Source organism: Pygoscelis adeliae, unplaced genomic scaffold, assembly GCF_000699105.1.
Source record: "Pygoscelis adeliae isolate BGI_AS28 unplaced genomic scaffold, ASM69910v1 Scaffold223, whole genome shotgun sequence".
NCBI lineage: Eukaryota > Metazoa > Chordata > Aves > Sphenisciformes > Spheniscidae > Pygoscelis > Pygoscelis adeliae.
This window is the reverse complement of record NW_008824543.1, coordinates 1,224,275-1,249,420: the sequence shown is the minus strand read 5'-3', so window position 1 is coordinate 1,249,420 and position 25,146 is coordinate 1,224,275. Positions and strand designations below refer to the sequence as shown.

At 39.1% G+C, this 25,146-nt stretch overlaps 1 protein-coding gene across 1 annotated transcript in view; it reads right to left on the bottom strand.

The window, feature by feature from the left end:
* Window positions 1-1,256: 1,256 nt before the first annotated feature.
* Window positions 1,257-25,146, bottom strand: part of MFN1 (mitofusin 1) — a 24,484-nt gene continuing 594 nt past the window's right edge. The window contains exons 3-18 of the mRNA XM_009321706.1: window positions 24,365-24,500; window positions 21,295-21,457; window positions 20,529-20,653; window positions 18,733-18,841; window positions 15,355-15,462; window positions 14,536-14,689; window positions 14,339-14,406; window positions 9,483-9,604; window positions 7,831-7,957; window positions 7,438-7,542; window positions 6,359-6,461; window positions 5,143-5,372; window positions 4,485-4,640; window positions 3,758-3,954; window positions 2,269-2,403; window positions 1,257-1,337 (exon numbers count right to left, since the gene is read on the bottom strand). Of these exons, the coding sequence (XP_009319981.1) occupies window positions 1,268-1,337; window positions 2,269-2,403; window positions 3,758-3,954; window positions 4,485-4,640; window positions 5,143-5,372; window positions 6,359-6,461; window positions 7,438-7,542; window positions 7,831-7,957; window positions 9,483-9,604; window positions 14,339-14,406; window positions 14,536-14,689; window positions 15,355-15,462; window positions 18,733-18,841; window positions 20,529-20,653; window positions 21,295-21,457; window positions 24,365-24,500 (2,108 nt within the window). The 3' untranslated portion in view covers window positions 1,257-1,267. The remainder of the gene's footprint in view (window positions 1,338-2,268; window positions 2,404-3,757; window positions 3,955-4,484; window positions 4,641-5,142; window positions 5,373-6,358; window positions 6,462-7,437; window positions 7,543-7,830; window positions 7,958-9,482; window positions 9,605-14,338; window positions 14,407-14,535; window positions 14,690-15,354; window positions 15,463-18,732; window positions 18,842-20,528; window positions 20,654-21,294; window positions 21,458-24,364; window positions 24,501-25,146) is intronic.

Here is a 25,146-nt window from a genome sequence, read left to right as displayed (position 1 = left end):
TAGATCTATTTCCTTTTAAGATAGCCCTTAGCGACTGGAAAATAGCAAATCCCTACATCTTAGTTTTAAAGTTGAATATTTCATTTAGCCGTGTTAACACTTCCATAAAAATATATAAATATTCCAAAAAGGCTTTCTCTTTTAAAATAAGTTAGTTTTAAAAAGTCAAGTTAGAAAAAAGTAGGTGTCAAATGATTGCAGATGGCAACAGCAAAAACTTTTTTTTTTTTTTTTAAAAGAGGCTTTGCATTGCTGGAGGTGAGCAAAGGTCAACTACTCCAGCACACCTGCCTTAAGTCTCACCTGGAAGAGACCTGGTCTACAGCAGAACCAAGGGACTGCTCGAGATACTGCACGGGTAAAAGCTGTCAAACCCAGCCTCTCCCCGCTCTGTGAATCCAGCAGTAGCTGCTCAACGCCCTAAGCTTCCCCACCCAACGAGCAAAAATTGAGTCGAGCCCATCTACTCAGCTAACTCTCCTTCGCCTGGGTGCTGGCCTGATGGCAGTGACACACACCTGCAGCTCTCCTGCCCCTGGGTTCTAGCAGTGGTCTCGTGGACAAACGACCATTTCCCCACTTTACCAACTGCGGGAAATCTGACAAGCTTGTTGAAATAGGTTTATTTTTACTCTATCAGTGCCATCTTGTCTAAATATGGTAGCCAGAGGGGAAACTAGAGCCTACTGCGTTTCAGCAGTGAATGCTCTGCAGTTTACTATCGTCTTTCACTTCCATTTGAGGAAGTGCTGCCCAACCCAATTTCACTTGCTTTCAAAACAGAGTCCTTGCCCCATGCTGGAGTTTATCCTTCCCTTCATCAAACAAAAACACGCACCCGTGAAAAAGCAGCATCCTCCATCCCTGGCTAATTCCTAAGCAACTGAAAACAGGAGACGGTGCTAACTGCGATAAGCTCGCTCTCCCTGCGTAAACCCCTGGCTGCCGGGAAGCGAGGCTTGCCGCTGCTAAATACTAACGAAAACCAATAAGGATTGGGGTTTTTATTGTCAAGCGCCCAAAGAAATTTAGTGCTTAAAGATAATTTTTAACTCAAAATCTGCAAAACAAACGTAACAGAGTACCACAGCTCTTCAGTTTGGTTCACCATCAGAGTCCAAACCAAGTTTTACAATAATTAACAAGTGTAATCAAAGTAACATTTAAAATAGAAATCATTTCATGTGACTCCACAGAGGAGAAGTGTCATCTGTAAAATTTCTACTCTGTCCTACAAAGGATCACCAGGAAAGGTAGCAACGACGTTTTATTTACTCTTTTGAAGAAAATGTTTTGTAAAGCGATCTAGTTCATTCTCAAGGTGAATGGCTTTATTTCTGTAAAACAAACAAAAGCAACGGATTTACTTCAGTGCAGTAACATCACAAAGAAGGCAGAAGCAACATCAGTGTTTAATTTCTATTCCTCTATTCCTGAAACCCACAGCACTAAGAAAACCTAAACGTGTGCTCTGGCCAGAGCCTCGGGCGTTGCGAGTGCGGGCCCTGACCGCGCAGTAGAAGGCCGCCAGCTGTCTGCCCCACGTCTCCTTTTCCCCAAAGGCTGTGCCAGGTCCATCCGGGACGTCCCTGGTCCCGGCCTTTCCTTTCAGTGTTTAACCTGGGAGAGTTTCTGCAATTGCAAGGAGGGCATTCAGCAGGGTTCCTCCCACAGGCCGCTCGGGCAGCGTACCGTGCCCCGGGGTGTGCACTGTGGGGCTAGACGTTCATCCAGTCGTGGCCTTGAATGCCCGCGGCCAAGAGGCAGCCCACAGCCAGGGCAGACTTAGAGCAGGGGGGAAAGAACATGAAACCAAGGCTGAGGCTGCTTCTAAGGCCCTAAACCACCAATTGCTGGAAGTTTCTCTTCTGTAAACAGCTACTACTGGTACTGAAAGAAAAACGGTATTGCACTGAATGACTCAACGCAGCACAGCTGCTCTTGTGTTCTCCTATGGGGAGGGGTCTTTGGGAAGGTGCCGCTGTAATTTACCTACAGAGGATCAATATTCTTGAGAAAGCCACCTCCCCCATACAATAAAGAGAGACAAAGGTAAAGACGATCTAAGAATATTTTGGGAGCTTTGCTCATTCACCTAGGTAGAAGCATACATTTATTTAACTTAACCAGAGCTGTTCAGTTACAAGTAAAGAAAACAGGTGTTGCTGCGTACCGTTCTGCACCCGTGCCTACCTCATTTCAACTTGAAAGTAGCAGCAAGCACCAATCTCGCTGAACTGGCTTGTGGCCAGTCACACCCAGACTTACCTTAGCTGCTTGGAGTTGCTCTGGACGTTCTCCAACTGATCTATTTCTTTGGAAAGCCTAGCAATTTCTTTTTCCAGGTTTTTCTGGGTAATATCCACCTGCTGACAGAGCCGAGCAAAGGTAGTGGCCATTTCCCTAAAGGGAAAACAAGTTTGTAATCATGGTTTACAGTCTGTGTAAACACAGAAGTCTGTGCCACAAAAAAAATTCAAGAAGAAAATTAAATAAGTAAATAAATCACATGGCATTGCAGTGTGCAGTAGAACACAGCAATCGAAGTTTCCAGCTGTTAAGGGATTATAGAATAGCAGAAAGCAGGAGAATTATGTATTGTTTTTAAATTTAAAAAAGAAACCTTAAACATACAAAATGCACCTCAGTCTATGCCAACATCACGTCTGGCAATTCTTCATTGAGCACCAACAGGTACGAGTCTGAGATGGGGACTCTGGCAGCAACACGAGCTAGAGCAGCCAACTGCCCCCTCGTGCAGTGCCCCGTGCCATGCTAAGCGCCCTGCTCACAGGAAACGTGAGCGCTTCGCAGGGTGAGGAGTGCCCCAGACTTGCTGAGGCACCCGATCCTACTTGCCCCCTCAGCCACGGGCTCCCAACCTGAGTTCCAAGGCTCCTCCTTACACAAAGAAAAAACACCCAGTTACCACCCCAGGCCAGCAACCTATGGGAGAGCTTCCCATAGGAGAGATGTCTCCTCTCCTCTCTACTTCACCTCACTGGAGCATTGGTTTGAGTCCAGCTCTTCCATGTCCTCACAGAGACACACAGCTGCTGGACACGGGGACGATTCTCTTTCCTCTGCTGAAGCTGAACTTTGTATTAGCAAAGTATTCCCTGGGCTACACAGGAGAGGTGTTCTGCACCCTGGTGGTTAGAGGACTCATTTAGCAGGCCTAATTTTCTGAAATAATAATTTAATCAAAACAGTTTCAACAGGAGAGACTGAGGGAGACAATCACCCAGACATTACTTTGCAGAGACAGGTGGAAAAGTATTTGGGAAAAAGAGACACAAAAAAAAATGGAACCGTTCAGAAAGGCTCTCAAGTTCCCCTTCTGCAGTGCAGAAGAGCCAGGACCGGCTGCTTAGAACTCACCCACACCAACCCTTGAGGCAGAACAAATGCTCACCATTAAAGTCACTCGGGGCTGATTCAACGCTAAACTAAAAGCGGACCAATTCAGCCTCCCCTAGAACTGAGCCAACTCCCACGTCTTCATAGTAAGGTGCTGGACAAAGAGAGTCTACATCTTAAGACTAACTCTTGCTCATACACACACAGAGATGGATGTATTGACCTTTTCAGGTGGTAATTTCAAACTCTTTTAAAAGTCCCTCGTAATAAATGCCAAGGGATACCGAAGCTGCCTTCCCACGTCATGTACAGCCAGTCCCCACTCCCAGGACACCGCAGTACCGCACTGACATGGATTTCCTATCCCAGCCAGGGGAAACACCAGTGTGATACTTACTGTTGCACCTGATGGCTGCAATTAGCACTTGTAAGACTGACGATCATCTGCAGCTTTTCAGTAGCATAGTTTACAAACTGCTGTTTAAAGGCTCTCTCTTTTGCTTTAGTGGTCCAAGTTAGTCTCTCATAAAGATATAACAACCCATACATACTTAAGGAAAGGGAGATGAGTTTCCAGCCTACTGTTCTCCAAATCTGAAAAAGAGGATGCTTCATTAGTTGAAGTAAGTTGCCCTACAGAATAAAATCTAATTCCACCCATTTTTTTTAATCATCTTCATGGCCATTTCACCAGATTAGTTTAAGAAAATGTATTATTTCCGTATTATTATTGCGGAGCAATACAGCTACGTTCAAATGAGCTGGTATCCCAGCGGCATGGAGAATATACAGGTTACAGAAGCCTCGCTGCTTTTTAATGAAGGAGGAAGGAGAAAGCAAAGCTCCCGCTAAATCCAAACTGAATGAGGCACCATCAAATAATCCTTTAATTCAGGAACTGAACACAGACATATGGCATAGAGAATACGTCCAACTATGCTCAGAGTCATTAGACTAATTTTCGCACTACACACTGACTGCGGGTATCCAGCATACATGCGCTCATCCGGCCCAGTGTTATTAATTAAGTCCATCACATGCTTCATGTTGCACCCCAAACAGGAAAGACCAGCTTAATGTTTGCCATCGCTTCTAGTACAGTGAATGTTGCTAATACTACTTGCCACTCCGCCAACAACGATGATGCTCATAGAGGTCCGTGATGTCAGTGAAGCTAAACTCATTACCAAAGGAACCATAAAATCATCGTGCGATACGTTCTCTGGAGTTACGGCAGGAAGGCTGGCAGCAGGCGGGGTGGTAGGTAAAGGATGAGGGATCTAGAAGAGTGGAATATGGCAGCCTGAGTAAAAAGCATTAAGGAACTACACAGCAGACTGGTTTTATTTTCATATATTCAGGGTTTGATTTACTTCAGGGAAACTCTTCAGCACAGAAGTCTGAACAATGCTCCTGATAAGCAGTGGAGGTTTTGACAGTTCCTTGCCCAACAGGGACTGGGTTAGAACAAGGGTTCTACATAGGACTGGCTCTGCTGTGAGGATCCAAAAGTTACAAATGAAAAGGTTACCCAAAGGGTTCAATCCAAAGGAAAACAAACCTCAGATAACAGCTGCAGAAAGTTCAGGAAAAGATTTTGTTCCATTCTCACCCTGAATATAATCCAATAAAAACAACCCTCACCAAAAATATTTCACACAAAGGGACTAGGGGAAAGTAGCAGCAAGCATGTAAATAGTAGAGGCAAATACAGTAAAAACCAATATATTCTCATCAAGGTAAAACAAGGCACTTAAAACATTGGCCTAATCAAGCACTCACTTGTAAATTTGGATCTGCTAGTCCCAATAGTACTCTCTGAGCTTGTTTAGGACCCAAGAAACGGTTTACAAGTGAAGTCCATCCCAAAGAAAAGTGGAACATGATATCCTCTTGAAAATCTGCACACAGACTATGACAGTTTAGATCATAGCTAAGGTCAAACCTCCTGCATGGAATTAGCAAGTGGAGCTGATTCTGAGCACCAGAAGGCAACAATGGTTTCAGATTTTCTAGAAATAAAACAGAATAGTAAAGACAAGTTAACATTAAAAGCTTCACAGCATATTCACAAGTAGCATCCTTGCACTGCTGACCAGCTTTGTGAACTACAAGAATCTAAACTGACCAACTTACTTATTTATTTGTAAAAGCAGTGGGCATTTTAGCAGTATTGATCCTAACAGAGCAGGCAATTTATTGCTCTGATAAAAGAAAACAGTCATGCAAAATCAAGTCACAGAGAAAGCACAGCTGGAAAAAATGGTCAAATTAACTGAAAGACCTCTATCAGCGGTCAAAAGATAAGGATGGACTAAGAAAAAGTTGGTTTATCCAGCAGTTCTGTGGTGCCATACAGAGAAGGAAACATTATTGCATAAGATGACAGAAGCCTTCACGTAATTCAAGGATCTTGCTCCGAATCTTTTATTACCAGAAACAGATCAGAAGAGAGATATGGATATGCAATAAAGTTACTACTTATTAAAAAAAAAAAAGAAAAAAGAAAAAATGGAGTGCACAAATACTTTGTGAAACTATCTTGTTTTGCACTCAGAATCTGGAGGGACCTAGGGAGAGGATTATACTGCAGAAACATTATCTAACAATTAGTGTATTTCATATATCTGTTGTGGAAGCCAAAAGTTTAAATGGGTTTATAAAAAGATTAGACAAGTTCCCACAGGACAGGTCCATTACTACTTGCTTAAGCCATTAATCCAGATGCAGTATCTTGGCTCAGAAGTCCCTAAATTGGGGACGGATCACTATATTTACCCTGGTTCATTATTCTTCTCCCCAAGCATCTGTTGCTGGTTAATATCAGAGACAGGCTACTAAGCTGAACAGACACTCAGTCTTGATCTAGGATGGCTTTTCCTTTATCATTTTATAGTGTTAACATTAAGTCACGATCAGAAAGAAAATTCTTTTAAAAGCAAGTTTTCTTGTCTTCCTCTAAACAAAAAGTCTTAACATTCCTCCTTCCTCATCTTACCAATCATCTCCTGCTGCGACTGATGCATCGACTGATTGACTTCACTGGAGCAACGATCAGCCAGGTTCTTTCCCAAACCATCTTCTATATGTTTGTTCAGTTCCTGAAGGTTTATAAAGAATATATGCTCATCAATTTATATTTAGCTAATCAATTGCAGAGATATGTTGAACACTAAGCATTGTTATTTACAGTGGGAAGAAAAGCATGTTACCATGGAAATACTGTGCTTTTAAATTGCACACTGTGACTGAAAACCTAATTAAAGTGACACAGGAAAGATTTCTCTAGGACTAATCATTCAAAGGCATACAGAAAAGTCTGTATTTTCAATAAACTGTGACACTGAGAAGCATACCACTAGCATACTGCCCTGCAAAGCCTTTACTGTCATCATTTGACGGGAGCCAATTTCACTGCTTTGCACAAAGTTAAACCGATCCCATCAACTCCCACAGAGGTCTGCTCTGGACATTTTGCATAGCCAGGACAGCACAGACTGTCCTGAAAATGCAGCGCTCCCAGTGGATCAACAAGGCTGAAACAGGTGGGAGTTATGGCAGTCATTCATTAGCAGCAAAATCTGAGCGTAAGAGGCAAAAGATGAAACTCACAGGTGTACGCTCCGTTAAAATACTAAGTTTGACGAGGAATTTATAGAAGTTTAATAAAAACCACCTTTTTTCTTTAAAAAAAATTAAAAAGAACTATAAAGTGTTGGGTATTTGCAAGCTCATTTTATTTTTTGATCTATTTTATTTTAGGAGTGGTGAAAATTGTTTATGTAAGGTCTTTATTTATTAGAAGTGAAGACTACAAATCAGGATGTCAGTTTCAGTAACCACTCTAGTAAAAGGACAGTTGAAACAAAAATTAATTTCTTTCCAAAAACAAAGCAGAAAATATTTTCAACCTTTTCCAGTTCTAGGTAAACAGAGATCTGCGTGTGTCAGAAAGCAAAAATCCTGCAATGCTTAAACAAAGTGTCACATAAAACGCTACGCAAATTATGAAAATACCGAAGTAGAAATTAAAGGAAAGACAAAGTCTCTGGCTTCAAACCATGCAAGAAAACTTACTGTCTTATAGAGCTTCAATACTTGAGGAGAAGGGTGAAAATCTGAATAAAATTCATCAACTAAAACTGAAAGTCGGCAAATCTCATCAGTCATGGCAGAGGAGACCTGGAAGAATGTGGTAAATACATAAAACATTTCTCCTACCTTTCCCAGCCAGAGTGAAAACAGACCACTGCATTAACTGTTACAATAAATGATTCAATTACCTGACAGTCAGAAAGGATTGCCATTTTGAAGGGTTTTTTCCTTTTTTTTTTTTTTTTTAAATATTGGAAAAGGAACATACTGGACATTTCAAATGTACTTCATAAGGTGGGTGGGCACCTAAAGGAGCTGCCTTACAGAAGAGACAACACTTGAATCTGGGAGATTTTTCACACTGCCATTACTTACTTTATTTTCCACTTCCTCAGTAACACGTTTGATTTTTTCCTTAGTATCTTCTGTCAAAATGTTCAGCTGATTTCGAACAAAGTCCAATCTATCCTTCTGATCTTCTCGCTCTTCCATTGAATGGACTCTAACATAGCAGAAAGGAAATCACCATCACCAGCAGGTATTCTCCCAGGAACGAAACAAGCCCCATAATCAGGCATGGACCACCTAGCTGACGGTTTACTGAGCAGCCAAAAGAATCCAAAGTGACACTGGCTGAACAAGGCAGAGGCACTGCTTCAGAATGACTGCAATAGAGATACTAAATTTACAGGTGCATTTAAAGGCTGCACTGATCGAACATGACTCAAATTACTGGGTTTTGATACATTTACAAAGCCAGAATGTGGAGTTGGAATTATTACCATCGTACATAATTACAACTAAAAAAGGTGGGGGGAATCAGGGGCCTTTAATACTTAGTCTATCCTGATTTAAAAATTAAAAAAAAGCAAAAGGATAAATCTGATCAAACTGTCCTACTGCTGCTCACCAGCACCACTGAACTATTCCTTAACAGTGACATGGGTCTGATGACCCTGCAAAGCGAAGGGGAGGCGGCAGAAACTAACCTTGTCACAAACAACTCTCTTCAGAAGTCCTCGACCTATCATTTAAGTAAAAATTGCTTAAAACCTAAAGCAGTTATATCTTGAAGGGCCAGCAGAAACATCAAAGAGCAATTCAGATTAAGAGGGGTCACTACACAGGTTTTGGCAGGTCGATTGACAGAAAGAAGTAGAATATCAGAATATTTTCAAACATTTCACAGCATGTTTTAATAGGATCTGACAACGTGAGACAAGTTAGTATATAAACACGCAGTTAGTAAAAGCTGGTATAATCAGGAAGATGAGTGTGTTTGACAGGCACAGTGGAGTCTGAAACATAAAGACACACTGTTAACAGACACAGAAAGGAGATGGGTGGAAAGGATTAAACACGACAGCAAGTTCACCGTGTACAAGAGGTAGCAACAAAACTGAGGGGAAGAAACCATACATATGCAAACCTCAAAGAATATATGAAACTATCAGACAGAGTAGGTGAGCTGCTATCATTAGCACTAAAAGGATTACATGAGCAAAGAGAGAATAAAGGTATTTAAGGATACAATCTGGAACAGGCCGGAGGCCAAGCCTCTGTTAGCTTGGGCTCTTCTCATCCCTTACAGTATTCTAACCACTTGCAAATTGAAGTGCCTACATCCTCCCATTTATTTTCTCAGTGTTAATGTTAACAAAAAACTTAGGTAAAGTAGGCCCGAACATCACTGCTGAAATGCTGGATACAGCCAGAAAAACTTAAAATCTCAAGTATTTTTGAAAAAAGTTTTGAAAACCCACAGACTGCCTGTGTAACTGTAAGTAGGTAATGAAGAATAGCAAAATAAACCAAGATCCCTCTACAGAAGTCACAGACCAAGGACAAGACTGAGCGGTGCAAGTGAAGAGTAGTAAGACTAACACACCAGAGAAATTCTCTATTTCTTACCAAGCGAGAAAAGTGAATTTTAAAGTCCATAATGGCCCAAGAAAATCACCAGCGCAGAAATGGCTCCTCAGAGGATCTGGATAAACCAAAGCCAACCAGCCCTCCAACCAACCTACCTTTTCTCTGCTGCTGCTACGTTTATGGCGTCCATAATGTTTTTCACAGTATCTATTATCTGTTTAGCTCTGATAGTGTGCTGTTCAAACTTGGTTTTCACGGCTGACTGCGAGATACACTCCTGCGAGGGGCCCAAGCCACAACACATTACTGCAATTCCATGCCAACACATTCAGGAATTTCACTGTCAGAAAGCACATGCTGCTCATTTTACCATGAACTTAAACCAATGGGAAATAAAAAGGAGAAAGTATATAGAAATTAAAAAGACAACAGAACTGAAATCTCAAATGAGTCTATAGCAGCAAATCTGTACCTTCATGTTCATTCACAGTAATGTGCATAGGGTTTTATTCTTTTAAAATAAATTGTGTAAAGAAAAAAGAAAACTCAGATGAATACGTAAGATAAATCTAGCTCTACAGAAAATTTTCCAAACTGTCTCTTTGGAATTATAAATGTCTAACATGAACGCTGACAATATTGCCTAGCTTGAGTTTTCTTTCTTGCAATAAATATTCTTTAGTTTCAAGAAGCAGTTCTGTCAATAAAATTTGACATGCTCATGTCAATACTGACCATCCAGGAACAAAACAGACAATTATATATAAGAAACAAGGATTCTCTCACAGGATTAAAAAAAGTTGTTAAATAGTCCTTAAAGTATTAGCTTATTTGCAGATTACTGAAGTGTTAAATGAATGAGTACAGAATGCTCTAAAGATACCATTTCTAATCAATCTGCAATTTTGAATATTCTACAGTGATTCAGAAATTACAGGACACTAATTGAAAAGATATACAGACATTCATTTTGGGCAAAAGCCAGTCAACTATGATAAACCATAAATTAAGACTTTTGACTTTTTTCAAGCAACTGCACATCCTGAGTTATGCAGCCAATTAAATTCAACCTGCACTAAGTCACCACAAAGTAGCAACACCATCTGTGTTTGAAGGGGAAGAAAGCAAGCAGCTAGTTTCTTTATACCAGATCTATGGGGGTTTTAAATTGTTCTCAATTTATGGATGCACCTTTCATAGCACGAACAGGTTTAGGTTGCTTTTAAAAGACTTGCCTATGACCTTAGCACACGCTGTAATAACAAATTTCAGCTATGTAAAAATAATAGATCAAAACAAAATAAACAAAATGGGTGAAATGTATTCCCTGTTCCTCGATGAAGTAGATCTAGAAATCAGCAATGAAAGGCCAGAGTTTCATAAATATCAGCACATTGTAAGAGCTAGACTAGACACAGAGGAAAGAGTCTTCCGAACATTAGTATGTGGTAGATAAAAGGATGACAGTCACTCACAACACAATCAGAAAATCCAAGTTAGAGCACTAGGAAAAACACAAAGGTTAGTTACACGACTGGGAAAGATAAAAGGGGGACAGCAGCAGTTTTGCTGTTAGTCTGTAAATATGTATTTATCGAAACAAAGAGAAAAGGTATGTTTCAACAGCGTAACCAAAACCAGTTACCTTCCAGCCCACTTCCAGTATAGCAAGATAGCCTTTAAGCACACAGCTTATTACATTCCCGTGCAGTTAGGGAAGGACTCTGCGGTAGTGTACTAATTCAGGCTGTGTTATTCACCCCAATTTACAGCCAGAATTACTATTCCGCCCTGCCTCCCTCCTCCACTCCTCCCCACAACATGTCTGTTACCAGTTTTTTGAAGAAACTTGGGAAACACTACAACCTGAGGCATAGTGGGGTTTGGTTTTATGTAGAATATCCACTAAGGACTACTGCACACAGTGCACTGTGCATGCACTTCTTTGCTGTTTCGATAAGGCATTTCTATGTATCTCATTGTAAAATTTCAGAAGAAAGATACACAGGCTACTTTCTGTTATTCCACAATATAAAAATTCAGAATTGATCCACTAATCCAACCCTTTCCTTTAAGACTGCATATCTTTTTTTCTTTGTTGTAACACAGCTGACATACATAGTAACATCACTTTTTAACGCTACTACCTGAACCTTTAAAAATCTTCATCTCACCACTGCTTACAAGTGTTTCTACTAACGCCTGGACCAGTTTTTCTTTTAGCAACTTTAACCGCCCTGTGCTTTGCAGAAGAACGTGTTATATCTATTTTTGGAATGACTTTTGCCCTCACACGAAAGTCTACATAAATGTAGTTACAAACCTTTCAAAAGTGGTCCAAATTTTTCCCGTATCACAACAAACTAGCACTGATGGGTTGTTTCTAGATTTTTTTTTTATGATTCTAGCTATACTGAGCTCATATCAGTCCTGGGATGAACAGGCTTTCCCATCACGGAACTGATACTAAAATCAGGAATGTGGAAGTACTGGACAAGTAACAGTTCCTCCCCTCAGCCCTTGTGGAGAAGAGGAAGAAGCTGTCCAATTTTAGTGAAGACAAAAGCAAGGTGAGAGAATCGAGGAGGAGCAAAACCAGCAGATACAGCCAGTGGGAACATGGAACGTGTGGACAGGTTTGTAAATGAGGTGATGAGATAGCTTAGAGATGTGAACTGGACGAAAGAGCGCAAGAGACGTTTGGAAAGCCTGAGCAGGGCACCTGAACAGGACAAGGAGCTGAAGGCAAGACAGACAGACTGAAGCAGAGAAGGGGTCAGTGGACAGACAGACAGAACAGCGTCTGTGCTCTTGTCCCTTCCCTTTCACAGACTGGAGTGTAATCCATGGGTCTTAGGACTTGCAGCTCCTCTGTCAGGAAACAGAGTAAATGCAAAGCACTTTAGCCAGAAGTGCTTAGACTACTCACAGCATCTGAATTTGGTCTAGCAGTGCATAAAGCATGGTATCAAGTAGGATTTCGTTCCCAGACTGAACACAGAAAATTCTACCTGATGTACAATATTCTTCATTAATATATGAGCTGGTATAGCCTAGTGCTGGTAAACATAACTGACACCAGCATGCTATTTTCATCAGTTACTTTATCAGCTCAAGTGACAGTAATTTGAGTATTAGGTCTGAAGAGTTCAGACCTGGTGAACGATTTAAGTATCAGCCTTGCTTTAAAAACAAATAAAATGCCATTATAACTTAGGAATTGCTCACAAAACCTGAATGTGAAAGAGGCTGCAACACCAGACACTCAAAATTCAAATTACTTTGGCAATCTTAATTTAGCACATGTTGTCATGCTCTTTAAGTGATGTGATCACACTCCTATTCAAAGCCATTCATTATGATTTCAGGATGAAACATGGCTGAACAGGGAAAAACATTACAGAATCCACTCTCACTGTTGGAGTCGGAAGGTGTGCAACAAGTGAAACAGATAATGTGAAAGAAGAAAAAAGTTGTTTTAAGGCCGTTCAGTGCCGTAACAGAATTGTTTTTTGTCCCTGCCTCTGCCAAAGAAACTTGTCACGGTTGTGACCTTGTGATGGATGTTTCTCATTTTGGTGGCCAACTCGAGACTGTGACGTCTGATTTACAAGTGTGCTGAGCACTTACAGCATCACATCATTTAATAAGTCATACGTCCATCTTAATCTTGAAATATCCTAAGTGTTCAGCGCTTAACTGTAATTGTAAGAGATTTTGTCAAAAAAGCTTTGGGTATAGCACATGGCAAAATATGTTAAAGAACAATAACTGATTCAGAAACTTAATTTCCACTTTTTTCCTACTGCTTGAAAGTTTCCTACTATAATTCTAAGGACAAAAATTACAAACAAAAACGCATGTTTGGCTACCACTAGTGACACAAGCAAGAAATTTCATGCCTCATGGACTCAGGCCCTGCCAGTATTCTGAACCAATCATTTCATCAACTCAGTCATCTATCATAAGAGTGTGGATAAGGATTAAATTTAAACTTTAGTCTGACATTTTCTTGCTTTTGCAAGACTGAATATCAAGCTGTTATTTTAACACCTTTTTGATACACACACATCATTACATGACTCAGTTTTGCTAAGGTCAAATGGACTTGTAATGAGAGAAGAAATACTTTTCAGAGGCAGTTAGATTTTTTTAAAATATACTAAACAGGAATTACTGATTGAAGCATGCAAGAGCAGTCTTGAACATTTGCTGTATACAAACTACAGTCATACTGTTCAGGCTCATGTTGTGTGAAATATGCCGATACATACCATGCAAAACCATCAAGGCATATCCAAAATGCCTCCTTAAGATATCCAAGAATGGCTTTAATTAGAGTTATCAAATTCAGCAAGACAAATGGATCCTATCACAAAAAAATTACTCAATTGTCTAGCCAGTCCAACTTCTGAAGAAACTGTAAACTCCAACTATGAATATAGGTGAACTGAGGGTGAAGGATGGATTCTGTACAGCAACAAGGTTACAAAAATAGTGTTAGTGTTCAGAGTATCAGAGCTAAGAGGTAGACAATGGTGACAATTTCAAAACTCTGGCTTTAAAAATGCAAGTAAATACTTAGACTTACATTGGTGAAAGAATTTCTTACTATTTGTGTCCTGAATTACAATAATTAATTACAAAGCTACAACTTCAGAACAAAGTAAGGCTTACCATCCAGCAAACATTTCACGAGCTCACGGTTCTAAGCGATAACACTCCCTTCTAAGAGCATCGTCTCTTTTTATATAGACTGTATTCATACTGAGGTCTCAACATGAGATGAGAGTCCAGTTTTGGTCCTTTCCCTCACTGAACAATACTTGTTTTTCCAATGACTACCTGCTATTCAAGGTGAGAACAGATGAACAGAGCCCACAGTCACGTGGTTTGAATACCTTACACTCCTCCACCTGTTAACACGGGTAGTGTTCAGTAAAATTAAGCTAAGCATAAACAAAACCTTTACATTAAAAAACAGGCAGCCTAAGAAGCCCATCACAAATACCTCAAATATCTGCTCAAAATGTTGAAATTCCTGGAATCTTGTTTGAAATCCTTCAGCAAGCGCTCCACCTGTGAAACATAACAGACCATAAGGGAGAGAGCAATACCTCTCAGCAGTGACTGTATCTCAAATATTTTTGTTTATCACGTTTTACAATATTTTTCTGTATTTGAGGAAAAGCAAGAGTTCCTACACACCACCCTCTGGCATTCCTTGGGCCTTCTGTCTCCTGGCACTCAGAACTTCTTTTGCTGAAACAAAAAAGATGCGATTCCTCGCTTCTACAGGATCAATAACTTTGAGCTCATCAACTAGAAAAGTCAGACAGCGCTCCATGTGCTGCCTACGCACCTGAGGAAAAGGTAAAAAGCTCATGAGAAAAATGCAAAAATTGAGCCGTCATCAAATCAGAACATCAGAGTCAGAAACAGACGCTGGACAACCCCTTAGATAGCAGATGCCTTCTAATCCCACTGATGCAGCAGCTGCTTTTAACCATTTAAACAGCCCCGGAAGCAACAATACTTTCTTCTACAACTGCCTGTATTTATGTAAGCTAGTTGCCGTTGGAAAGATCTGAAGAGCACGCTGAACTGTTACCATCTAACACTGTACTTTGCCAGCTACTCTACGCATGTATACATGTGTAATCTGTACCCTCAGGCTGCATTAACATTACAGAAATAAAAGGTAATACAAAGATTTAAAACAACCTTTAAACAAGGTTCTAAACAAGCTTCCCATTGTATTACCTGCCTGCATATATTGTAGTTTGAACTGCAGGTGGCTTTTTGCTCTGAACAAGGAATAAGTTATTTCCATTTTCTGACCAAATAATTTATCCTTTTATTACTAAGACAAAGCTGGTGTTTTCATGTTAATAACTGTATTACCTAGGCAATTTAGCATGCTTTTATGCATGTGGAGGCCTTTTCTTTATATATCTATCTATATATACATATATATTAAAAAAAAAAACCCCACAACACCCAAATAAGAGCCATCAAGTCACTCACATCTTCCATATATTCGGGTTCTGATGCGGAGGCATCCCATCTATTATTCAAGATGAAGATGTTTGGCTTGGAAAGTCGCTCGTTCACTTTATGGAAAAAATGTTTTTCCTAAGAATTAAAGCACAAACAGAAAACTCCCCAGACATCCAAACCAGAGTCACACATTCTTCTGTAACAGATTCTGAAGTTAATCCAGCTTTTTAAAAATGTATTTAAAAGAATACATTAGCATTAAAAACCACAGATATCCAACACAAAAAAAGACTTATGATAGTTCAAAAGTCATCAAATAAAACTGATGCCAATGCTAAAAGTCAAAGATACTGCAAGCTTTTCTACAAGTAGGCACAAATACAAATTAAGAAAACTTCCAAAACAAATAGTTTAGAAAACACTGGAAAAGAAAGTCTATTCTTCTATAAATCTATCACATCATTTATCACATCATTCACTGTCTTTTTTTTTTTTTTTTTTTTTTTTTTTTTTTTTTTTTTTTTTTTTTTTTTTTTTTTTTTTTTTTTTTTTTTTTTTTTTTTTTTTTTTTTTTTTTTTTCTCATTCTTTCACTCTTACTGTCACAAAACTTCATCTCCTTTGATACTTCTAGCCCTCTATTAAATTTGTTTGCAATTGTGTGACACTCAAAAATATTGTGTGGGAAGAGAGGAAGGGAAAAACCACACAAAACATGACTATATTGGCTCATTTTGTTTTTTAAGTAAGACGCCTGGCTAAAACTGTGAAGTCTTCCTTATTTGAACTACCAAGATGCTCCTGTTTACCCTGCCAAATCCAGTTTCTATATCCAGAAAAACACCCTCTAACTATATTCTTCAACTAGGCAATGTCAGCTTCAACTATAGACAAGTTACATTTCCTATATGAGGAGGATGTATAGCTTGAGCCACAAGGAAAGTCACTGCTGAATGTTTTAATTTTAAAAATAAGACATGCATGTACCTGAAAATGTATTTAGGTCTCTTGCCCATACCGACCACCCATCATTGCTGTTTCCATAGACATAATGGGTAAGTCGTGATGGAGCGAATCCCCACCCAGCACAGCTCAAACAGAAGAGATCTCTGTGCTGCCATAAGCTTTTTGAATCTGCAGCAGGACACCACCACATATTCTGGACACAACACTGGAGATGCTTACTCCCCGGCTGATGGAGACTAATGTATGTGTAAACAAGACTACTGTTGCAGAAATAAGAACTTTGTCTGAAGAGAATTTATGAAGGAATATTAGAAAAATCGCATTTATGCAAAAAAAATATGTGGTTATGTAGCAGCTGCCAAATATTCTCAAACCTGTTATGGTAAGAGGTAAAAAATAATGCCTAAGGAGGATGAGAACATAGTTATCATATGCTTTACATGAAGGATAAACTTGTGTAGATGAAGAAAGAAATTACCATTTGCCACAATGCAAAGCAAAATACAAATGCTTTAGAGCAGTTACAAAGGCAACTTCATTTGTATCTAGCAGGCTGAAAGAACTAAAAAGGAGAAAGAGTAAGAGCGCTGTTTACTGAGCCAAAGCCTCAATTCACAACTAAGATCTATTTCCTTTCCCTCCAATATACACCCTGGACACTGGTTATTTCCAGATTCTAATAATTACACAGTGCTCAGTGTTAAGTGAGGATTTATAGGCATGGCAACCAAAAAAACTCAGCAAGACATTAATGCTTCAACCAAATTGCAAAACTAACCTATTTCTATTTAGCAGCTTTCAGCCATGCCCGACAAGGAACAAAGATTGGCCAAAAATCACATTAAAAAGCAGAGTAGCACTTGTGTGACTGGGTGTTAAGGATCAGACAAATATAAAATTAACAGAATCTTCCAGTAGACGTACAGCCTATACGTCTTTCCTGCATATTTACTATCTCAGTCAGATTGTTTTTAATGGTTCATTTCTCCTGAGCAAATGAGAACACCAAATCGAATTTGGCCTTTTCTCTGTTACTTCATTACACCAAACTGAAATGTGGCACGCAGGTCCCTATTGTTTCCACGTTTTTATGTAGTAACGAGGTGTTCACTAAAACCCAATCTTTTTTTCTTCTTCCTTTTTTAAATTAAAAAACCCAAACCAACTACGGTATGCACATAATGCAAACAATTTCTAGACTCCCTCCATATTAAAAGCCAAAAAGCATCCTTCACGTGACACAATGAAAATGATAAAGCCATAGTTGTGCCAAATCCTCTGTTTGCCTTGGATGTTGTCAGAATCTTCTTTCTTTGCCTTTTAAATCACATCTCTTTTGCATTTGAGTCTTTGTGGATTCGGCTAAGACGACGGAATGTAATGTTTTTACACTCACTTTATGTTCTTCTCAGATTTCTACCAAACTATTCTAATTTGCTACAATGCAAGGAAATACTGTCTTTGTATATTCAGTTCTTTATTGTATTAAAAATTGCCTCAATAATTAGAAAGTTCAGACACTGCATGTCAGAACTATCTCAGAACAATCAGAGCATTTTATTTGTCTACAGTAGGCTTAATAGAAGTCTTCAAGAGATTTCTCAGTAGCATTACACTACATTCCGGCAGTCCCACTTCCAATAACTTAGAAACCTTATATTGATATTGACTGCATTCGCAATACTTAGTTTAGTCAAAACTGGAGATCACTACAAAATTAAAGCAAATATCTGGTCTTGTATTTTGAGCTCCTTTGGCTACCTTGTATGCTGTCCTTCTATGAGTCATACAATATTTAGGCTGCAAGGTATACAGAAGTCTTCTCTCTCTTGAAACAAGGCTTTATAGAATAAAGTTGTTAAAACATCTTCAGCTCTCCATGTTGCACAGAACCACGCAACATGAATGCTTATTGCTAGCATTTTCAGAAGAAACACAGTCCAACGAGGGCAACCTGTAGCACTTGTCCTCAACACAGGGTGCATCAAGGGAATTCACCCTCTTCTGAGACAAGAACACATGAGGAACAAGACAGAAATTCAACTTCCTTCACCTACTTTGTATATTTTACTGAACTTCTGGATATGAAATACTCCATAATTTATTTCTTTGATAATACAAGTATCTTCAGCTAACAAATATCGACAAACTGTAAAGTGAGACGAGCACTACATCATCCATTTATCAAAAAAGAAACTAAGATAGAAAGGACAAATGTGATGCTCAAGTCAGAGTAAACAAAGCTGGTAAGAAACCTGGTTCTCCTTTCCCTAGTGAGGGATTTACATTGTCTCCTGCCTCCCACCCCCAAATCCTATTCACAAGATCCAAGTGCAACAATTCATGGGAGCTTCAATAAAGGTCTAAGAGAAGCCATTTCAGTTATGGAACTGCTGGGTATTTAAATGAAGAAGTAACATAAAATCATTGCACATCATACCGTGTTCATGAGAGTTGATTCAGAATTGGCAACCAAGACAAACACATCAGCATCTAAGCAGAATTTGTCAATCCAGCTGTCCAGTTCTGTAGTGACATCTGTGCCAGGGCTGTTGAGAATAAAAAAAACACAAACTCATATTTATCCAGCAAAGGAGCACCTGATTTTTAGAAACTGATAAAAATAGAGTGGGATTGCCTAAGGACCTTGCAAGAAGATCCAAAGCTTTGTATCTTTAGACTGATGCTTAACTCAAGCTTAATGCAAAACATAGCAAAAGCCAATTACCATTTAGCATTTATCAGTCACTCACTCACTGGACCATCTGCTCATTCCAAAATGCAATTTCTAATCAATAAATATGCAGAGCATAATAGCCAAGAAAAGTGACAGGCAGTCTGTCAGAAATCCAGGCAGTCCCACAGAATGGTCCCCCTCCCCATATTCCAAGCTTTAGATTTTAATCAAAAAGGACAGTTGTTCATAAAATATTTTTTCCGTTAATCAAGGCCTTCTTTAAAGTGATATGCTATACAAGCTGTGCGTAGATTTAATAACAAATTAAAATGAAGCTAGAACTACAGTGCTGTCAGTTTTTCAAAAATAAGTGGAATATGAGCATTATGTCATTTTGCAACATCGCAATTATTGCTAGTTCTAATTTGCTCTATTTAACAGTAAAAAGATGATTTTCTCCTTAAAACTACCTGTTCTCTCAGATTCCAGGCTGTTTTCTTTTCCCTTTACATTTCACCTTTAGCAACCAAGACTGTGCAGATCAAATCATGCCTTATATCATATCTATGCAAGGATCCCTTCTGGGCTTCCAGCACACTTGTGCTATGCACATGTCCCCAAGGAGACAGCACAACTGCACAAGAAGTCCAGCAGTGCATCAAACCAACCAGCTCCCTGTGCCAGCCAGGCTGGCTTTTTCTGTGACTAACAGGACCTGAGCTTGCACCCAAGAAAATAATGACGAACTCCCAGTGATTTCAAAGGTGTAAGATTAGAGATGCAACAAAAAGCACTACGATTCATCAAAATACACTCGGGATGTTATTTTGCTGGATATGAAGAAATCATACTTACAAATTCACTCATACTCGAGTGAATTACTCACAAATTCAATCTATATTGAGTCACACATCAGGCATAGATCACCTAACGGTTTGAAAAAATATCATCAGGTCATACCCCAAACCAGCCGGAAACATGGGCATTTGACATAGGCAAAACCCCAGCTTTCAGAATTCTTTAAATACACAAACTGTAGGAAATGTTGGCCCAACACACAGGCACACACAGATGACAGTCACAATTACGTCTTCAGGTCACCCATTACTTTGATACGTAGGCACTGCAACTCTTATCAGAAGCTTTTAGAAGTGAAGTCCAGATTGCTTATACTTCCCATGATCAGTCTGAAGTGTTTAAAGACAGGAGATGGGCAAAAGGTTGTTGCTGCAACAACCCTATTCACACTTCCATACTGTTTTAAAGGTGGAAGTATCCTCAGCCAAAAGCTAGTCCCTTATTCAGCTCAATCACAAGACACTTGTTTGTTCCAACTGTTACAAGGCCAAAATCAGTGGGGTGGTGACAGGCAGCAGTATACACCAAAGAACAAACTCTGTACTCCCCAAAGAAAAAAAGAAAAAGGCAAAAAAAAAAAGCTTTTCAATAATTTGGCAACCTAACAAACAAGACACCACCAATCAGTAAACCAGTCTCTTTTCTAAACACTGTAATGGCTAATTTATTTAAGAAAATATTTACTAAAACAGAAAACATACCTGTCCACTAAAACCAAATCATCTCTCAGCAGGGCACACTTTGACTTGGGCCAAAAGACATGGACGAGGCAGCCAGCTTGCAAATCTTTATCCATGTGAAGTGCATGAGCAAGCTGATTGACTGTCTATAAAGAGAAGACAAACATGAATATGCATCACAAACAAGTCTGTATACCAGCCTAATTTGGTTCTCAAGCAAACCCGGACAGGATCTATCTTGAACAGGGTAAGAGAGTTCATACTTCCTTCTGGTGAATACTTGTGATTTTTATTTTTTTAACCTCTTAGACTCACCAGCATCTAAAGAATGAGTTGTGCCTTGAAACTCAGACAGGAGTTTCTTTGGAGCCACAAAGTGGTATTCCTTACAGGGCTAGACTGCATGATACTGAGCATCATCATGAATTTGCCTCAGAGGTTTAACATATCAGTGTGAGCAGCTAAATAAGCTAAGCACCATAAGGCCAAATGAGAGGCACATTCCTAATTGTTAACAAGTAACAGAACTTACTCTCAGTCCTATAAAAATAGATCACTCAACATATGCTATGCTACAGACACACATTAGTTGTTTCTCTGAAATATCCAAGAAAAACTGTGAAGTTGACCATTTTAGTTTGTTAGTTATTCCCTCCTAAATAAGAGCTTAAAAATGCAGAATGAGTTAACCTTATACTTTTCATTAGACCTGAAATCATTGTTAAAAGATAGATCTTTTGAGAAATAGTTACTGTGAAAAGTAGCATTAATCATTCAAAAACCGTACCTTGACACTCTTCTTTTCATCTGATCCTTCTGTCATAAGATAAGCCTTATCTCCATCTGTCCCTTCCACACTGAGAAAGCAGTTAGTTGTATGGCCAATCCCACTAGGAAGTACCTTATCCCAAAGCATCGCATTAATGACCGAACTTTTCCCGCTGCTTGTTCTAGAGGGATAGAAAATAAGAGCACTCTGAGCACAGTACAGCAACATTACACATACCTTAGTTTTGAACTGAATGCACCCCCATTTAACTGCATCAGACCCACATACTGCAAGCTGTTTTGGGTGACAGAGCTTCAAGCCAGTACAGCACAGCTTGCCAGAAAAGAACAGGGAGTGCAGGAGAAGTTCATCTGAATAGCAATTCAAAAATCTTTCATGGTATCAACATTGCCTATCCAACCAAGAAAACCAATTTTGATTTGTATAACACATACTGGCTCAACAAGCCCAGCCTGTACTGGCAAGTATGATTTATCTGGTATACCTCAATGTGCGTAACGAATTTGTAAAAGATATTGGCTCAACTTTGCTAGACCAGAAAAAGCATCTAGCATAAAAAGATGCCTTAGATCAACTTAAAGCAATTGGTAAGTCACAACACGCTGTCCCACATAAGGGGGCAGCCTGCCCTCTTCTTTGTGCCAGCCCTAGCATGCCTGTAGAAAAGAATGGATTGAAAATATATGTAACATTTTGGGCAGAATTATGTTCTGATCAGACAACAATTCCACATTCCCGCTCACAGCAAAGCTAAAGGAATTCCAGGGATGCTGAAGGACACAAGGAGAATGCTGCATGACAGGGGCAGGGAAGGACTACCCTCTATGGTGGCAATCAATGGTGATTCCCTAAAACGTTTGCGAAATTACCATCTCAGCAACTTAACCTGTCTTTAGAGAAACATCTGATCTTTACTAGTCAGAAAGGAACTGCTGCTTCTGATGGAGTCTTCTAGGCATGAGATGAGGTACAAAAGGAACATCGCTGTACTACTGCCTTCAGATACGTTTCAAAGCATTGCTGTCTGGGAATTCTCATTACACCCAGCAATGACACCCAGCAATGACAACTCAGAACAATTTAATGGATGATAATCTCAACTGAATGAAAATTCCTACAGTAAGACGTGTAACAATGTGCAAAACCCCCTCAAATTTATTTCTTGTGCATAATTCTTATAATGCAAATGCTGTCTTTAACAATGAAACTTAGTCTTGTCCTTATTTCAGAAGGAAGAGGTAGCTAAATTAACCAAAACCCTGTTGATTAAAAGGAACTGGTGACCAACTCAAGATTCTGCAAGAACTTGAAGTTCTCAGCAACGTCCTATTTCACACTAAACCTCCACCCCTCACCCATAAATATTTGAGCTTTAAACTATTACACAACAGTATAAAGTTACATAGACTATAACTCATTTTTGAGCTGCTACTTCTAGAAAAAGTTCAGTGTTCACTGTACAACAGTTTACAAATTTATTCAAAATGTCAGAGGGAGAGTTAAATTCTTTTTCCTGCTCTGAACTTCTGCCCTTTGCAAAAGCAACTTTTATCACACATTGCAGCTTGTAAACGTATTCAACTTTTAACTTTGTGAAATATCAAGTCTCAAATATAACTAATTTCTTTGCCCCAGATCCTTTTATTGTTTTTCTTTAAATAGCTAAACTATTTTTAGTAAAATGAAGGTAAGACCACTGTTGTACACTTTTTTCCCCAATACTATTACAGAATTTTTAGAACTAAAACATGAATAGCCATACTCTAGAAAAAATATGTAACCACACGCTCAAATTTAAGCACAGGAAAATCAATCTTCCTGAAGCAAAGTGGACTAACGGACCCCAGACTAACCAGGCACATAAAAGCACTTGAAAGCACTGGAACCATAGTCTTTTAGGAGGACTTCACTATTTTATATCTGACTTCACATTCGGTAAGGCGGATTTTCATCATCTTTCTATACTCTCCAAATTTTATAGGAACAGAATAGCACAATTTTTGGAATGCAGACTTTTATTGGAAGTGTCAAGACCCAATCAAAATTTCTCACTGAAAACTTAAAGACTCTTCCACTAAGATGAGACTGAAATGCAAAACACAATACATACAAGCAGACACACATAAAACCTCAGTGCTTTGTGCCTATACACCTGACAGCAACTCTTTAGAATACTTATGTCGTAACACATTTCAGGTGCAACGAATACCTTTCTTTTTAACTCCCTTTTTTCCTGCCGCAAAAATAAAAAAAATACAGCTGAGATGATCCCAAGCTGACTAAAGTTAAAAATTTTCTAATACTGAAAATACATTTCTTTTAGAACAGAAGTGAATTTAAATCACCCATAACTTTGGAAATGCTAACAAAATACGCAAAAGGTTTGACACTTGGTCTGTAGTAATACCACTGAGGACTGTGAACTAGAATTTTTCCTAATTAGTGATTCAGGAAAGCAGAAATTCATAGCTTCATTCAGATTGATCTGTAAGCTGTACAGTACATTGTTACTGTTATCCCTTATAATCACCACACAGATCTATCGGACTAATGATACAACCAACAAGGCAACCGTCTCTAACTGTCTATTTTCCTTCAGCTGCTTATATACAGAAACACAAACAGCTCAAAGTTCAGTTTTTCAGTACTTGTGATCAAATACAAACAAAAGTTCTCAACAGTAATAGTCCAGTAAAACAAAGGTATTAAACAAACAAAACCACCATGTTAAAAAAAGAAAAGCCATTCTGGAGAAGATGACAACAAACTCAGACCTTCCTAAGTCAAATAATGGATCTACACAGGATAATTATTTTACAAAGTTTATCAATGAAAAATATGTAACAAGACATACATAATTAATCTACAGTCACGAAGCAAGATGGCATCAAAGAAATATTCAGCATCAAGTAGGTAAGAGTGAACACGGTTTTATGTATTATATTTCAAACAATAACTCTACGATGAAGCACTAATTCCAATGCATTTAAATTAGAAATACGGACACTAACCCCTGCAAAAGAAACAAAAAAAAGATTAAATTAAGTTCCGGTAATCCTTTCATTACCTGCCAAAAAATGCCACTTTCATGTGTCTCCGTGAAAGTACCTCACCGATGACTGCTAACTTATGTTTATATGCCTGTATTTTTGCTAGTTCGTCTTCTGTTGCTACATGTTCAAGCTCTGGGTTCCTGTATGTTGCTACACATAGAAAAAGAATAACATAAAAGCAATCACATACAGAGTACGTACTCCAGGATACAAGATACAGATTATTAATACTTCACATACTAACAAAGATCTGTGTGAAATTTAATTATACAGTGTAAGAAAAGAAAACCCCACTACAGACACTGGTATTAGCCCTTGTCATTTGACAGCACTACCACAAGCACTTGTGAAATCATGACATAAACCGCTTCAGATTAATCAACAATCTAACTGCTGCATTCAATAACCCTGTGAACACAGCCTGCTGTGCTGATTTGCCCCGCTCTTTGCGACACCTGCTTCCTTCAGAAAGGAAAGCCGGGACCTCTCATGGATACACCAGCTAGGCTGGGCTGTCTTCTCCCTGCAGAGCTCACTGGGGTGATGAGCAGCCAACTCTATGTGGTGACACATGCGCCTCCATGCTGCTTAAACTTCTGAGGGTGTAACCAGTGGTTCTTTGCGTTACATCATGTTGATCTACCTTCCTACTGAATAATGGGAGAACCTGTTTGTCCTTTCTCCTATGCAAAAGAAACCGCAACAGGACTATAAACGCTGGAGTAGTTAAGCTTTCACCCTCATGGAAAGGAGGCTAGGCCACCAGCCCAAGCGAAGCAATCAGCTTTTCATATAC